Source organism: Aquila chrysaetos, chromosome 21, assembly GCF_900496995.4.
Source record: "Aquila chrysaetos chrysaetos chromosome 21, bAquChr1.4, whole genome shotgun sequence".
NCBI classification, from domain to species: domain Eukaryota; kingdom Metazoa; phylum Chordata; class Aves; order Accipitriformes; family Accipitridae; genus Aquila; species Aquila chrysaetos.
Window position 1 is genome coordinate 16,116,328 of NC_044024.1, and position 17,312 is coordinate 16,133,639.

General features: G+C 43.2%; 2 protein-coding genes across 12 annotated transcripts in view; one reads left to right on the plus strand and one right to left on the minus strand.

Annotated features, from left to right (window-relative positions):
• The window catches only part of PASD1 (PAS domain containing repressor 1), a 111,856-nt gene extending 107,115 nt beyond the window's left edge, over positions 1-4,741 (plus strand). For all 7 annotated transcript variants that reach the window (XM_029997541.2, XM_029997540.2, XM_029997544.2 and 4 more), the window contains one exon: positions 340-4,741. In XM_029997541.2, coding sequence (XP_029853401.1) covers positions 340-510 — 171 coding nt within the window. In that variant the 3' untranslated portion in view covers positions 511-4,741. The remainder of the gene's footprint in view (positions 1-339) is intronic.
• Positions 4,742-9,747: 5,006 nt separating this feature from the next.
• The window catches only part of TBC1D8B (TBC1 domain family member 8B), a 40,553-nt gene continuing 32,988 nt past the window's right edge, over positions 9,748-17,312 (minus strand). For 2 of the 5 annotated variants that reach the window (XM_029997538.2, XM_041119072.1), the window contains 8 exons: positions 14,973-15,071; positions 13,736-13,804; positions 13,281-13,521; positions 12,382-12,447; positions 11,999-12,082; positions 11,068-11,124; positions 10,660-10,760; positions 9,748-10,324 (listed from right to left, as the gene is read on the minus strand). In XM_029997538.2, coding sequence (XP_029853398.1) covers positions 9,914-10,324; positions 10,660-10,760; positions 11,068-11,124; positions 11,999-12,082; positions 12,382-12,447; positions 13,281-13,521; positions 13,736-13,804; positions 14,973-15,071 — 1,128 coding nt within the window. In that variant the 3' untranslated portion in view covers positions 9,748-9,913. Of the gene's footprint in view, positions 10,325-10,659; positions 10,761-11,067; positions 11,125-11,998; positions 12,083-12,381; positions 12,448-13,280; positions 13,522-13,735; positions 13,805-14,972; positions 15,072-17,312 lie in introns of those variants that run through there. The other 3 variants (XM_029997539.2, XR_003920963.2, XM_041119073.1) reach the window with 3 other exon arrangements.

The following is a 17,312-nucleotide window of genomic DNA, read 5'->3' on the forward strand; positions in this document are numbered from 1 at the left end:
GAAGATCCTTCCCACGGAAGATGGAAGTTCTGCAGATATTACCTCGCATCCAAGTAGCTTTTGAAGGTCTCCATTCCTGCTTGGTTCCCCACGGGGCTGGTAGGACGGACGGGTCCAGCTTCCCCTCCGTACTCTCCAGGCATCGCTAGTCGTGCTGGTAGCAGCAGCATCCCAAGCGGCTTGTCCACAACTCCTCATACCCTCGGTGGGTGGAGGTTACCTTTAGGACTTGGTACACACCGCTCCTGGGTACGAGCCTCAGCATCAGCCCCGCGGCGAGAGAGGGAGCGGATGGGCGATAGGGCAGCTCTGACCCGTCGCCTTTGTGTCTCCCGGCAGATGCAAGGTCCTGAGCCGGCGCCTGGGGGTCCGACGCAGTGCATTTTCCAGCCCCCCCACGCCCCGCAGCAGAACCCCCTGAGCTATTTCCTCCACCCGCAGCAGCAGAGCCGCCACGCGCAGGGCCAGACCTGCAACCTGCCGGACCTGCCCGAGATGCAGCTGCCCTGAACGCCGGGTCCGGGAGGCAGGGACCACCTCGGCTGCGGCAGCTCGGCGCTCCGGCCGCGCGCGGAGGGGAGGACGACGCCGTCGGAGCACGGGACGGGTGAGGTCGGGCCCCGCGGGGAAGGCGGTGGCCGGAGGGACGGACCCCGCCGGGGGGTGGACGGCTCCGGGGGGGCACCTCGTCGGTCGGGATTTCCACGCAGCCGGGCCGTCACGCCGCTCCGGCAGCCGTACGCGCCCTCGCCCAGCACCGCGGTACGACTGGAAGGCGATGGCTTTCTGGCCGCGAGGAGGTTAGGTATCGGGTCGCCGCGAAGGTTGCTTCGCAACGGAGAAAACCCTTTTCCGTTCAGGGCTTCGATGCTGAAAGTCACTGTGAATTTAAGCCCGGCGTTTGGAGCACATACACAGACTGTCCCAGTCCACAGGACGCCATTGGGTTACCATGTACATAACTCGTTTCGCTGTAGTAGGTCCATTGTGGATTTTTTTTTTTTTTCCTTTTTTCTATACCTCAGTCCCGCAATTTTTTGTTTTCCAGGAGATTGGATAATGCTGCTAATTTACATAACACCACTTTTGCCTGAATTTCTTACTGTTGTTATACCAGCTCACATCGCAGCTAGCAAGGTATTTGTCATGTTTTATTTTGGTTAACAAGTGCAGATAAATTTATATGGTTTTTACTCCCTGTAGCCAAATATTTTTCAGGTTACAGACAAAGAATCCTTACTCATTCTTTTTTTAGTTGTTTTGTTTCAAGTGCTGTAGTTGTATATGTTTCTATACATGAAAACAAACAAAAAAGCGTAGAACGGCATATGACGGCAAACTTTGTGGTTTTGCTAGGTCATGTTTCAATTTGGCGAACCTGAAACGTATGATCACAATGACACAAGTGATGTTACAAGCCCATAGGGTCAGCAATAAATTGTATTTTTGTAAATTGTCACTTTTTAACTATAAGTTTATATTTATGAATTGAAAAACCAGTTTATTCCTCAGTGGGTGTATAGTTAACTGTCCCTACTGTTTGTGTCTTTCCAAAGGAAAAATTACAATGTACATTTTTGAGGCGTTAGTAGCTGAGTACTGACTTTGGGCACTGTTAGAGCCCAAACGTAGGAGATGGGTTAGGCCATTACTATAAGCTTTGCAAGAAAATGGTCAGTTAGGACCAGGTCCATCTAGCAGCAAAGCTCCATCTGGCAGTCAGAGCAAGGTTTAGGGACGGGTTAGTTCGTAACCTCTGTCGAATCCGAGCAAAGCGTGCTGCTTTTTTTTTTTTTTTTTTTGCCTTTTTTTATTTGGCAGTTGTTTGCTTTTTTCCTTGTGCAAGCCGCTTTCTTGGCTCTTTGCACCACCGCAGGCAGCTGGACGCTGGTGCTTACCGGTGGAGCAGCCTTTGGCACGGGCAACCCCCAGCAGCCCTGTGTTTCAAGAAAAGGGGGGAAGCGGGAAAGTTAGCGTGCAAAAAAACCTAGGTGTAGCTAGTGGTACATATATCTGTAGCTAGAGATATCTAATGCTGTCGATATAGGTATGTCTATAGCTAGCCGGCTAGCTCGCTTTCCCCACCGGCCACACGCATTTTCTGCGCTGCAGCACCGGGAGGATTTTGTTGGCTTTGGGGCCGGGCGTGAGCACGTGGGCTCGGTAGCAGGGGGACAGAAAAACCGGACTCTCTCAGCCTGCCTGAAAGAGGTTGCGGCAGCCCGCGTTTCCCGGAGAGCTCTGGAACGAAAGGGGAGCGCGCCAGCTCTGCCCCAGACAGGGTTTTGGCTGCAGCCTTTCCTGCCGCCTGGCGGGGTGCAGCGTGACTCACCCCCGGCCCCGTTACACAAGGGGCCGTTTCCCACCCGCCGGGTTTTTCCTGGAGAACGGGACGGGGTTTCCACGCGCCTCATCGCCCGTGGTGGTGGCGAGAGGATGGGCTGCCGGAGCAAGGGGCACCAGGGGCTTTTGTGGGGCTGGTGCAAGGCGCTGGGCTGCTGTGCTCTTCTGGCCACGCAAACAAAAGCCGTGCGAGGCCCCCCCCCGGCTTTCCGCGGGACCCCCCTCCCTTGGCAAAAGCGTCGGCATGGGTTGGCTTTGGCCGGGGCGTCGGGGCACGCTCACCTCCCGGGGATGCCGGCGGTGACGGACTGCGGGTCGCAGAGCAGGCAGAGGGGAGGTGCAGCCTCCCGGCCACGAGCGGCGTTTTGGGGAGCACAGCGGGCCGTAGCCCAGAGCCGAGGGGGTGCCCGGCAGCCCTTAGCCCTGGGGTGACGCTGTCGGGGCTAGTGCCTTGAGAGCGCGGTCCCTGGCTGGGACCCAGCCGCTGGGCACCGGGGTGGCTGAGCCCCTGCTCTTGGGCACAGCCTGAATTGCCCCCCCACCCCATTTTAAATCCCTACAAGTAACTGCGGCTACAGCAGAGCCGTGGGCCAGGGTCGCCTCGCTGCCGGGAGTGGGACGGGGAGCGCCAGCCTTGGCGGTGTCATCTGGAGCTGAACTAGTAACAGCCGCAACCCTTGGCTCTGAGACCCCCAAGTCCTGGGGAGAGCACGGGGGTCTTTTCTGCCCCAGGTGGTTTGTGCTGCAGCGTCACATGCAGCAAGGGCCAGCACGGAGCCTTTGAGGTAGGAAATAATAATTCTTTTTTTTTTTTTTTTAAAGCACTATTACTTTTAGGGTCTCCCCCTCCCCATGCCAAGACAGGAGGGTTGCTTGTGAGGTTGGGGCAGGAGGGTTTGCTGTGGTTTTGGGGGTGGTTGGGGGTTTTTTTTCCCCCCCCCAACCTTGGCACATCACGTTAGTAGGGAGGCAAACACACACATTTATGTTAGGGCTCCACTATTGTACACAATTTGTGGCCTGGCATGGCTGGCAGGAGGGAAAGGCTGTGCATTTCCCTGTCTTGCCCATTAAACCTGCATCACCCCGACACACCACCATGGCTGTTCTGCAGCGTCCCATCACCGTACATGAGCCCCGACATGGCAGGTGTCAATCAAATGTATCTCAGAGGTGGTGGTGGTTGGAGTCAGGGGCTTGGGGGTTGGTTGTTTTTTGGTTTGTTTTTTTTTTTTTTTTAAGAGGGCTTGGTAGGGAGGTAGCCAAGGCAGCGATGGTCTGCCATTGCTTGGCTTTGAAAGCAAGTCCAATAAAAGAGGGTTGGGAAGGGGTTTGGGGGGGGGGTGGTAGGTGTGCGAGATGGGGGCTGTGCCGTGGACACAGGACACAGCCCTTCTGATGGCAGCACTGGGCTGCACAGACAGGGAGGGCTGGGGGGGGGGACCACCACCCCTGCTCACAGTCTCTCCTGAGTCGGCAAGGAGCACGGGAGGTTTGCAAGGATGTTTACATGTTAGATTGGCCTTGCTAAAACAAGAGACCTAAAATGCACTTTATCATGTGCCCCCCCCCCCCCCCCCAACCCTGCTTTATTCCCCGTGTCCAGTCCAGCCGCTGACCTAGCTGCTGGTGGGCACTGGGTGGCTGCACGGTCCCAGGCGCTGCCGCACGGGTAGAGCTGTGTTTTCCAGACACGCGCCAAAGGACAAAATCCCACAGACCCTTTTGGGGACTTGCTTGGTCCCTGCTCCGTCTGCCTCCGGGTTGAGGAAAGGCCGAGTCAGGGCCATGGGATTTTTGCCTTATATCGTCATTCACTCTCAAAAAATATATGAATAAATAAATCGCTTTATTCAGGTTGATTTGTATTTGTTTACCTCAGTGTTAGCTATGACCTGTGTTTTTGGGACCCATTTGGAATTGAGGGTTGCTGATGGGTTTGGTTCACACACCCCCAGGTGCTTACAAAAAACACAAGTGACTTGCTGGGGACAAGCAGAGGGTTAGGAACGTGACCGATGCCGCCTGCGTCGGGGTTGGGCTCCAGTGTCCGTGTCGGCCTATTAGTCATTAGTGTTCTGAAGCTTTCTAGTACACAAACACCTATATACTATCTCTCTCTCTATATATAGATATACAGATATATGTATTTTTAATATACATATGTGTATGTACATGTATATCTATATATACGTAGGCCACACAATTCCAGACCTCTGAAAACACAGGCAGCTTTAATTAATAAAGTCTTGCACTTTTAGCGTATTTGTACATATAAGCTAAAGCCTGGTGGGTATAATCAGGCTGGTTTGACAAACACAGTGAAAAGTTACTGTATATATTGTATATACTCCATGTAAAAAAAAAAAAAAAAGAAAGAAAACATCTTAGAATTGAGTATAAATCTTGGTTTATTTTATATGATGTTGAATATAGATACATTTATAAATGTTACTATTCTTAAAAGTATTTTGTAATGGGAAAAAGGAAGTGTCTTATGAAGATGAACAGTAAAGATCTTATTCTTGTCTTGAATCTATGTCCCTGCACAGCTCCATTGAATGGGAGCCCGTGCATTTTGACAAGCTTTAAACAGATTGTACATAGTATTTAAAAAAAAAAAAAAAAAAGAAATAAAATAATACTTGTAAGACCTCTTACACAATATGTGCTGTTGTTATTCCCTGGGTGGTATGGGTCCTTTGGGGTCAGACTCTGCTCCTTGCTCTCCAGGAGGCACAAGAGCAGCAGCCATCACATGCATCTGCCCATGTATAAACAGCTGAAGGGACGGAGCTCAAGACAAAGACTGGGATTTCCATGACCAGTGCCAGAAGCGATAGGGGTAACACATAAATTAGGAAGAACAAGGCATCAGAGTCAGTGTAGACGTGGCTGCACGCTGTAAATGTTTTAATTTGGATGCAAAAAATGAGTAACAGCACTCTTCCTGGGCTAACCCACAAGATCAGGCTGCATGCAAGGCTGAACTAGGCCCCGGCTTCAACACCTGGGTCTCCTCTTCATTTTTCCTCCACTTCTGGGGAGGTTGGCATCCTAGCGTGGTTTTTGGCTTGGTCCTTGCTTTGGAAAGCACTGACTAAACGTGGCTTTAACAATACCTATGCTTTTGAAGGAACTTCTGAAACAGTCCATCATGAGAAATAATAGTGCCTCAAACACAGAATTATTTTTTTTTTTAAGTGAAACAAATTTTTATTTAACACCCCACTTGTCTTACAGTACTTCTGCATACAATACATTGTATAAAAAGGCCAACCTGCCAACACAAACGTGTTGCCTTCTTGGTAAAGTGACAAAGCTATAGCAAAAAACACAAACTAGCCTATTTTCTGGAAACAAATTGGAATATTTCTTTTTGTTTTAGTCCAGATAACAACTGCAATTGCAATCAAGAACCTTGTATGGTACAACTGGATGAGAAATTTCTAATAAAATCAACACACAGCTATTTCTTAGTCACTATGGTAGCAAACTCTTCTAAAAATACATTATTATCTAGCCATTAGAGTGATAAACAAGTGGCTTGTTTTAGGAATGGACGGAAACACAGAGTGCTTTTTCTGAATCACATGGCAGCGACCATTTCCGTGTATTGGGAAATGCTGCCAGTTGAATTACAAGCAGTTCTCCCCCATGGTGGAAAGGGCTCATGTTTTTATTACTATTAGTTGAGCTATTCCCTTACCTTCTGTGTTCAAACCCTGAACTCGGCGCACAAAAAGGTCAAGCAGCCAGCTCCTCATGGTGGTCAGGGCTGTCACCATTCACCCGGAGCGCAGGGAACGGCGACAGGCTCCCCTGCAGCACGCTCTGGATTGCAAGACCGAGGGAACATCACAGCTCTGCTAACCATCCCCTGGGCTAACGATTACGTTTGACAAAAGGCATCTTATGAGCATAGCAACAATAATAATGGCCTAGCCACAAGAAAAGACTGTGTAGTGTGTGTATGCTAACAGCCACCGAGAATGTTTCAGTGTAAATAACCATAGCATAGCTGCCAAGTCACACTGGTGACACTGCAGCAGATAGTGCAATTTTAAAAATGTATGAACAGCATCACTAGTTGTAGCAAGCTATATCCTACCTACAACTGTCTATTTTGTACTGAATGATGCACATTCATTTATTTTCTATGACTGAACCAAAAAAATAAAGACGGATAACTTCATGAAAACTGTTACAGAAAAGAAGTAACATAGATACGTGAAATGACACCAGTACTCACTTAACCACGTTGCTTCCTGTTCATGAATGAACCGTTCAAAGTTCAAAAACACTTCTAAAAACTTCCAAGTTACTATTTGACTGGAAAGTCCCCACCTTGGGAAGTAGCTGAGTAATTCTGGGTCCGATGTTTTGCAACCGCCAGACTCCTTGCTAGCACTTCTGCTTAATTCTCAGCTACATGTGGCAGCTGACCTCCTGCAACAGAAGTGTGCACACCCGCAGCATCCTAACGCAATATGATGTGAATCTGGGTTCATCTTTGCATCACCAAGACCTTCAGACGGCCAAAAAGCTTTATCGCATGGGGATCTCTGTCCCTGCCTCTGCAGAGCTTAAAGTCAAGGCATCACCCTTTGGGACTGAAGAGAGGGAAAGAGCTTCTATTCCTCTAGCTCCCCCAATCCCAACTAAGCCTGTGTGTATTTGTTAGCCAGCCTATCTCCACGATAGGACCAGGAAGGAAAGGAGCCAGGCACCAAGTCCAGAGTTACTCTGTCACAGGCAAAGCAGAGGTGTCCCTCAATGTTACGGCACACTCCAGAAGCAGCCCAGCAAACACACCTCTGGGTCACGCTCCTTGGAAACGGCTGGCATTTGCTACTTCTAGATCTCCCCAAAGGATCAGCCCGTGATCCAGAGACTCCAAAAGGAAGAACCTGCCAGTTGGGCAGTTGCCCGAGTGCTGCCAGCCTGCTGGAAGCGACCTTGCTCCACCCTCCGTCCTGCTGAGGCTGGATGCCTGGCTGCTCTGACTAGTCTCGCTGGATCAACCTGCAGATCTATTACAGCAGCAATTTAAAGACATTACCCTTTGGGGGAAAAAAATATAAACAAATTGAACAGAAAATCCATGCATTTAATAAAAGTTAGTGTTCCGCTACATATCCCAACTTCTCACCTTAAATCTATTTTTTTTATATATATATATATATATATATGTGCTGGTAATCTCTCTTTATACATAGATATGATAGCTGTTGAGTTACTAATGACTCTACAGTCTCTTGGATTGACACTAATAGAAAATGGTATTTTAAAAAGGTGCTCAGTTTTGCATAAGCAAGCCAAGTAATGTCACAAGGCTATTGTATTTTGCAGGTTCCTTCAGTACAGTCTTCTCTACTTATACCTTAACACCTTGGCTCTCAACCAAAAAATGTCATTGAGTTTTAAAACTTTCATATCTCTCTGCTACCTTGCTTAGCAAATAGTTCATAACTTTGACTAATTCTTAAAATTAACAATATCCATCATAAACCTACAAAAGCTTTTTGGATGGGCAGCTGCATCTATTTTCATGGGACTCCCGTTATAATTTCAGCATGGCTATTTGCAGAAGAATTACTCACTGAGCAAACCTTATCTGAATATGTCCTGGACTAGAACAACAATATCATCTGCTTTGTATTTCTAAAACAACATTAGGAAAACAGTGAGTAAATACATTTTAAAAGTAACACAGTGTTGCCCTACTGTGCCTCACAAACATATCCATATGAATGGATAAATTAGTTTTTATATTTTATGCATAAAAATACAAATCAGTATTATATTGTATCAAGTGTAATTACTTTGTGAAGGCTTCTGAAAAAAGCTTCCTCATTTCTCACATATATTATATAGTTTTTGGAGTTACTGTTCATTCAATAAAACTTTATTTTACATTAATACCTGAGAGTATGGGGGAGAGCAGAAGAAATAATTCATCAATTCATTGCTCCTGATCAAAACTGTATTCTTTAGAAGCAGCATGGGAACTTTAACACCAATTGCAATGAATCTGCAATCACCAAGTGCTTGTAACACAGGTCAAAATTTCATTTTATTCTTTGTTAATGTTAGTATTGCAAGAAAAGCCCCAGTGAATGATACCATCCCCATTCTGCTTCTTTACAAAAAACATGCACAGTATAAAAATAATGCTGCTCTGCAGAGAAAGATTGTCATACAGGCTTTAGAAACAGCCATTTTTAACTAGTTCAGCAGAGTCCCAGTTTACTTTGTTGTTGTTGTTGTTAAAATACAAGCTCTTCCCCTCTTTCTCTAAACCCATTCTAGCACCAGCTACAGAAGGTTCAAGGTCAACATTTATCAGCATTAATACTGGGAGAGCTTGCCTCCACAGGATCTGTACTATATCGGTTTTTATATATTAAAAATTTCAAGTCAGATACCAGAGGATTTTCTTGTTGCCATGAATCCTGTCAGATAGAAAATATTACAGCAGCAATAATCCAGAGAGCTATTGAAAAGAAAGAATAATTACTATGTTGAGGTATGGACTCAGGGTAGGCAAAGGAGCAACTGCAATCTGTCCCGAGCAGTTCAGTAGTCATCATTCAGCTAACTATGAAGCAGCTAAAGATGGTCTGTGCTTGTGCCTTCCAAACACAAGCAAAACTATATATTTCATCAACATGCTCCTAAGAAGCAAACAATGGCTCCTCTTGCAAGATGAATGACAACCACCACGTGGTCAGACAGATTTAGCCACTGCTTTCCCTTGATTTCAACAATTTATACTCGCTTTTGCATCTGTGTGCAGCCTGGATGACCAAACAAGCTTCCATCCTTTTCACCCATAGTGAAAGGATTTGTAGGAGGATTGGTATGAAAATGAGAAAGAGAATTGTATATAGGCTGAGCTAGAAAAACAGGAAACCAGTTGTTTGTTGCAACAACCGAGACGTGGGCTGGGATAACGCAGTCTGCAAACTGCTGACGAGGGGCTGGAATCTGCAAGAGTCCAGGACCATCAGTAACACCAAAGCAGAGGAATTGAGAGTAGGGCAACTTTCTCCACTAACCTCATGCTCTTCTGCCCACCATAGCCTCTATTCTTAGTCTTCACCCTGCATTGATCCCAGTCCACATGCAAGGTTGAAAATAACTAATTAAACTAACCTGGAAGACAACCTCTAAACTGCTGATACTCCTTTTAAGTGAAAATGGCTGGAAGTCATTCCTTTTATGACAGTAATAGAAATGAACCTGGAGAGCACACACAAACAGCTGTCATTCAGAAAAGTTTGCAATAGGTCACATCCAGTATTTCCAAGCAATGTTGCATATTTTAATAACATGGTAAAGACAGTTTATTATTCAGTCCTTTTTTTTGGAGTGAAACTTATGAACAATGCAAGAAAGTGATTGTGCTTCAAACTATTTTTATTTACATTACATACCAGTAAGCTGATATTTAAAGCTAACTCTTCAAACTCCATTCCCTATGTAAACACCAGACTCAACTTCCATAGTAACAACCTTCACCTGTAAGCGCTTTATGTGGTTAATTCAGACTCAAAGGTAAAGAAAATTACATTCTGGTTCTTGCTTTAAGTTGTAAATTTTTAGCACTCTCTATTTTAACTTTTATGTCATGAGGTTTCTCAAAAAATCTCACAAAGGCTGGCTCATTTAATAAGGATGCCAGAATCTGTTCAAAGGCAAAAGACCATTCTTGGTTCCCTCTCAAACTCTGTGCTCTACTGCCTTCAGTCTGCTCAGAGCTGCTTTCGTCCTGTGCTTTTCTGGGGATTTCAGCAGGCACCTCCAAAACAGCAACTGGACTTTTGACTGGAGATGTGGGACTCTGCAGTCTTCTCCCAACTTCTTCCATTTTCAGCAGAAGGCTGGTAACCACTGCTATAGCCCGATACAACAGTTCCTCCTCAGGATCCCCATGGAACAGATTGTACAGAGTTTTTGAGAATTGGATGAACTGAGACTACAGAGAGATATAGAGGAGACTATTCAGAGAACAGCAACACAACTGTCCTGCTTTACTACACATTGTGATCTCAATCCAGTGCCTGCTGCTGCTAGGCACCTGCTACAACTGCTCTAATAACAATATGGGCGTGAACCTGATAAACCTAAGTGTGCCTGAAAGTCCCTGTCTTCATAAGCTTACAGTTACAGCAGTTTAAAAAAAACAGTCTAATGATTAATGTGAAGGCTTGAAACTTAAGGGATCCTACAAATCCTTTAGAAGACTACTAATAGGACTTAAAGGATAAAAAGCAGTCAAAAATAGACTTAAATAAGACTCAGACAGTTTACCTGATTCATTCTTGGCAAATCCTTAATGTTTTCTTCTTTCTTAAGAAGTTCATCTTGCCATTGCTTCAGATATGCCTGAATATCAACCTTCCCCTTCCCTACTTGACAGAAAGAAAAAAAAAAAAAAAAAAAAGTGAACAAACAAGAATTAAGAGCTTCCCACGATGAGCAAAAGAAGTGGCATCCTCAATGTCATTCCTTCTCAACAGAGTGGTGGGGCCAAGGACCAAACAGGGTCAGAGTTTACATTACCGTCTTGCCCCCCAGGACTATACTTACAAAAGTGGATATAATATTAGCACTACGCTAAGGATGACATTGCTCAGTATACTTTATCACCACACACCTTCCCAGCTCTACTCCCTCAAAAGACACACAGTTACCAAGTGTCTCTCCAGGATTCTTTACCTTTTTCTGGGCTGCTCTTCAAAGAATCGCTTTCAAGACTATCCCCAACAGATGAAACTACAGTTTAGGAGGAGACAAAGAAGAAAGAGTTATTTGAGGAAAAAGGACCAATGGTTCATTTCCTTTTATCAAAAATTCCTTCCTTAAGGAGCAAGACCCTCACTGACCCCTACATTTTCCACACAGATTAGGCCAAGAAGAAACCACATTGTAAGATTTGTATACTTTCTATAAAAAGAGAAGCCACCACGAGGCTGGAGATCACAAAAGAAACTGCAATCAGTTATATCAAGCAAATAATCTTCATAATGTTCACAGCCCATGTCTTGAACAGTGGTTATAACAGTACCCATATATTACAGATAAGGTACTTTTGGATAGTTTTTAAAAACCAAAAAGGATCTGTCTTCCAAAGAAGTAAAACTGTACAGCTTTCCAAACAGAATATTTTTATCAACTCAATAAACTTAGACCCCACAAAACTTTTTTCAGCTTGCTTGGTTTAAAGTGAAAGCAAAGGATTTTGAAACACTTGCTTATGTGCCTCAAAATTATTATGGATTTGGATATTTTATTTCTTGAGGTAGGAATATCATTCCTTTATGTCTTGAATGCAAAAATGAAATGGCCATCACTTCAACAACCACTGCAACAGGTTACCTACTATGCTGAAAAATGCTGACCAGATACACTTCCCTATTTCCATGTAAACACCAGTGGCCTTTGAATTCAATCACCAGACTAGCCATCCACAAATTCTGCATTACTTTATGAAAATGTAACTATCTACAGAAGATCTTCACAGAGGATTCTTGTTAACAGTGATATGATTTACTAGTTTTCAGAAGAGAGCTCCCCATGTTTCACCATGAAATAATTAATAGGTTCCTTCTAATATTCTGCAGGCAGAGGCTCACACTCTGGAGCTTACCACTGAGTTGGCTGAAGTGGATCAGCTCTTCTTTCGAAAGATCAACACCTTTGGAAGGGCTTAGAGATTCTACTTCAGTAAAAGCTGCAATAAATAAATGAATAAAGTGGGTTTGGGGCTCCCAAGCATTACCAAAGCAGTGATAAAAAGCAAAAGGTTTGTACAGACAAATGGACCCTATGAAGAAAAATGGTATTTGAGCAGATTAAGTCCTTCCCAAAGAATACATCACTCTGGAATACACATCTGTATTACCGCTATCGGACTGTACTGTGGCCAGGACTGGCGACAACAGGAAGAAAGTAAAGCTTGAGAAAAAGAACCATGCAAAGATGATAGAAGCCAGGAACAGCCCTCCCCAAATGCCAATGCCTCTCACTTACCTGGAGGGATGTGCAACTTAAAAAGAAGCTTGAGTTTGTCAGTAAAACTTCCATTATACATGGTATCTGTTAGAGGAAAGAGGCAAGACAGTCTGTTCAACTGGACCAAACTTTAAAACACTCTCTTAACCTAAACAAATACAACCCAGAGAGGCTGGAACTGGACATGTGTCCTACCTCACATGGAGTATAATTAGAGATGAAGTTTAAGGAAGGCAGTATCCCCTGCAACTGAGCCTGGGGTTTACCTACACTGAGGAAAGAACACTAATAATGTCTATGACTCACTAAAATGAAACCACAGCACCAAAGAAATAGAGGACTAATGTCTTCTCAGCATCTTCCCTTAACTTTTTGTTTCCTGAACAACACCTCTTTGAAAACAAGATGAAAGGAACAAAGTAGTAAGTCAAGAAAATTTTCAGTTCCCCAGAGATATAAGGCATGGGTCGTCTTGCACGATCTGTGCGCGTGGCTTAGTATGAGGAAGCATTTATCATCAACCAAACAGGCTGGGCAATGAGATCATACCATTTTCTAATTTTCTGATATTTTGATGGTAAAGCCATATTTAAATTTAATCTCAAAGAGGAGATTATTGTCTAGGGGATTAACATCTCAGAAAAGTTACTAGTTTGTAAAGCCTTCTGTTAGCTATTTCATGGTGAAAGTGTAGCTCCCACTCTCAAGCTTATAAATATACTTTGAGCATTTGGCTTGCCATTTAAACAGTCTTTGCATTTAATGTCACCTGATAAAAATGAGACTATTTGACCCTAAGTTAAGAGGCTAGTCTCCTTAGGCTCTTTATATAGTGCATGGAAGGTGATACACTCCAGGACTACTCCCAAGATGGAGTTCCCTTGTGAATGTGCTACATATATGTGTTGTTCTCATACCAAGAACACAGGCAAATTGTTTGAAGTTTATAAGGCAATCGGAGCTCTCATCCAGCAGTCTGAATGTCCACAATGCAAGCGAGTCTCTGTTTGCACAGTGTGACCAGGGGCTCAAGAGATGACAGAGAACCCTGAATTGCTGGCAATCAATCCGATACTGGTCAAGATACGGCAGACTGGCATCATGATGTTGCAAGACAGGACTATTTACATTCCAATAACATGAAAGAAAGTGCTCCTTCTGCAAAGGAAAGATAAAATGTTAGATTTTCTGAAACAACAACAGTCTCTGAGTGAAAGATGGGGGAAATTAACTACATAATTTGATTTAAAGCTGACATGTAAAACATATGTTGAATCTAGCTTTTACCTCAGTTTGTTAAAACTGTTTCACACCCATCACATGGTCCACCATTAAGATGGATGTTTGGTAAGTGAGGGAAATGGCACATTACCTTGAATAATTCATAAAGCTCTTCAAGATCACTGGGACTGAATTTTACATCCTGAGACACAACACGTAGCTGAAACAAAATTAAGAGAAAATTAATTAATGAGTCTTCCTTCTTTGGAATATGGCTGTAGAATAAAGTTATGAGAGACTTAATCTTACATTAAAGGACACTGTTTGAATATTCCAGGTTTTGGCATGTTACAATTAGGAGTAAGAATAGAACTTCTTTTTAAAAGCAATGAGAAGTTTATAGACTGAAAGAAATAATTTCTCCCCAAAAAAGGGAGCTTAAAGCTAGTCACATTACTTGCATACATGGAGCCTACACTATGAAAAACCCAGGAGATAAAACTCAATTATTTGTAATGATATAACATATAGCTTCCTTTATAATGGGTAAATGCATGATTGGCTCTCAACAGTGAAGCTGAATCCTCATTTTTTAAATTTAAAAAAAGTGTTCACAGCTTTTTAAAACAAAGTTAGCTACAAGACCAGGTTTCATCTTCAGAATATGTATGTTTGTAAAATGAAATACAACAGTTACCACCACCAGCATTTAATATCGGTTGCTACAAGCCACATTTACTACAGAAAGAAGCACTGCCTGTTAAATAGACTAGTATCGACAGTTATTGGAAATGAGCCACTGAAGAAAATAAGCAAAAGAAGCACCTTGCAACCCCCACCTTCATTCAGGAGTCTGAACTTAAAGGATGATATTGGCAGCTGAAGAGCTACCACACCATGCACGCGTTACCATCCACGCACATCCACAGACAAAAAGTAACCCTTGTTGAATGCAGTACAATAATCTCTTCAGTGACATTTGGGATTGCTTCCCAGACTAAAAATGCAGGTAATTAATTGTTTTACTGTAGCGCTGTGGACATTTTACAGTTCTCTATGCCTCCAAGAGAAATGCATTAACAATTTAACAACAGCAGATAGAAATATAGGTCAGCCTGTTCCAATCGATGCAAAGTGTCAGCAGTACACCAGCCTTTAGAAGCTGTCTGTGATGGTGTTACTTGTAACGAGACCAGAAGGTCATGCTGTGATTCACGGACTGAAAAGGCCAGGGGCCAAACCTCACTTAACGGACACCCTGCAGACGAGAGGGATTTCAGTGTATAAAATTATATAGTTGGCCCTGGAAAATGTAGCTCTTCTCAGAATTTTCCAAAAGGGAACAAATTTTATCAGAGGAAAGGGTTTAGCTCTTCCAAGTCACTCACCACATTCTGCTTGGTCGTAGCTTCTAACGTCTGGATCACATAAAGCCTGTTCCTGCAGCGCATGCTCTCAACATCCTCATATCGAATATCATCATATCTCTAAGAATTAAAGCATCGTTCCATGAAATCAACTGTTGCTAGACACATCTAAGCAGATACTTTTATCTTGCATATAAGTACAATACAGGTATGGACACAAAGGAAGATCCCAGAACCTCTGAGCAAAAAATCATTTATTAGAGCACTAACATTCTCCCTTAAACAGTGTAACTTTTAAAAAGGCAGGTGTTTCAAAGAGTGATGGAGAAAAAAGAAACTAGAGTAGTTCACTGTGTGGGAAGACAAAGGACAGGATTTTACTGCATGTTGGTTCTGTATCCAACTCTGCTATCACATGGTGCCTACTGCTGCAGGGTAGCAAAGTCTGAGGCATGTATGTTGCCAGGGCTTGAAGTTCACTCTAGTGAATTTTAGAAATTAGCTGAAGTAATTTCTGAACCGTTCCTACCTACCTCTGAAATTTCTGAAGGACAGGGAAGGTATCTGAGCATTGGAGTAGAATAAATACATTTACATTTACCTTTAAAGAAAAGAGGGATACTAGGCAAAAACTAGAAACAAATTCTCAGAGAAATCATGGAACAAATTATTGAACAATTAAAATCTAAATAGAAACAGATAAGATAAATCAAAACAGGCTGACATTCTTTATCAAGATCATGTCAAATCAATTTAATTTCCTCCTATGAGGAAATTTAGTGTAGTGTGTCGAACTGAAACAGCAGATAGGATACATCTTTAATTCTGTAAGGTTTTTGACACTCTTCAGCAACACATGCAAGCAGGAAGATACGGCCTAACCACGATCACCATGCACCATGTGCACAACTGGTTCTAATAACAAACTTTGAGAACAAATGAGTGATAAACGACCAAACTAGGCAGGACTTTCTGAAGTTTTTCCGCAGTGTGTTTTGTTCCCATTTTCAGCAATGTACTTCAAACAAGATATGAAAAACTGCAACACAGTCATGAAGAGTCTGAGCACATAAGCTTTGAGGAAAGGTTAGAGGAACTGGTTGTGATAAATCTAGAAAAACAAAAGATCAGCGTTGAAAGGGTAGATGATGAACACCACCCTAATAGCAACAAGGAATTGCAGAGAAAACTGCAATATGACTATCCTTAATAGCACTTTATGAGCATCCAAGAGGAACTATACTGGATATTAGGATATTTTCTGACAAGGGCCAAGAAAGCCTACAATGGGCTAAAGTTTTTGCAGATTCCCTTTTGTTGAAGAGTTTTAATAACATTAGATATTTCTCAAGGATGATCTGGGTGTATGCTGGACAGGGGGCTGAACTGGATGACCTGTGGAGTTCTCTTCCAGAACTGTATTTCTCTGTTCCTGTGAAGACCACTACCAGCATACTTCTGACTTGGAACAAAGAGGAAGCAGACAGAAATTGCATCTCTGAATCATAACTCATTCACTGGTCTGGCTTCTGGGCACTGATATTGTGCAATGGCCTCAGTAAGAATATAAACAAGATGTACAATTTAACTCTGAATTACTGTGATGTGATAAAGTTACACGTTCTTCCATTCACTAGTTAAACATGACTTCTTCATTCCTGATTAGACTGTCAGTCTTGCATTTGTGCCTGAGTCATAAAGGCATGAAACTGAACATCATTTTAAAATTCAACTCCGTATCTTTTCACTTAATCTAATTTATCTTGTGAACACCCATGCAAAGCAACAGTATCACAAAGAATGTCTCTGTTCACTTATTCATGATTTGTAACTAGACCTATCTGCAGAATGACAACTCTCCATTGCAGCAATCTTCCCATTTCGAAATTTGTCTTATTTTATTTCCACAGTGATATGAAAATAAAACCCTTCATCAGAACAGAATTATGTTGAAATTAACTGTCTGTTCAAAATGGGAAGCAGTAAATTGACTCTCACTTTGTATCAGCAGTTCTCACACAAGGGGTTGTGACACTCACCAGCATTGAAGAAATTCAGTTTAAACTGAAGATAAAAATTTGCATCCAAAAACAGGGCTATGAGATAGAAATGGGGATACAGGCCTAGGAACAGGGCTGTCAACTTGGCAGTGGGAGATTCAGGTTCAAGGATCTGCCCAAATTAACGTTCAAAAGCCATACCAAATCAGAGGCTATCACTTTGGTCCAGTCACCCGCCTGCAAAGGCAGGGGAAAAAGAAAGAGAGTTTCTTTTGCTTTGTCTTTCAGTAATGATTCCCTCTCTGTGAAAGCTTACACTTCAAAATGCATTATACAGCACTTCATTATTTACCATCTCTGT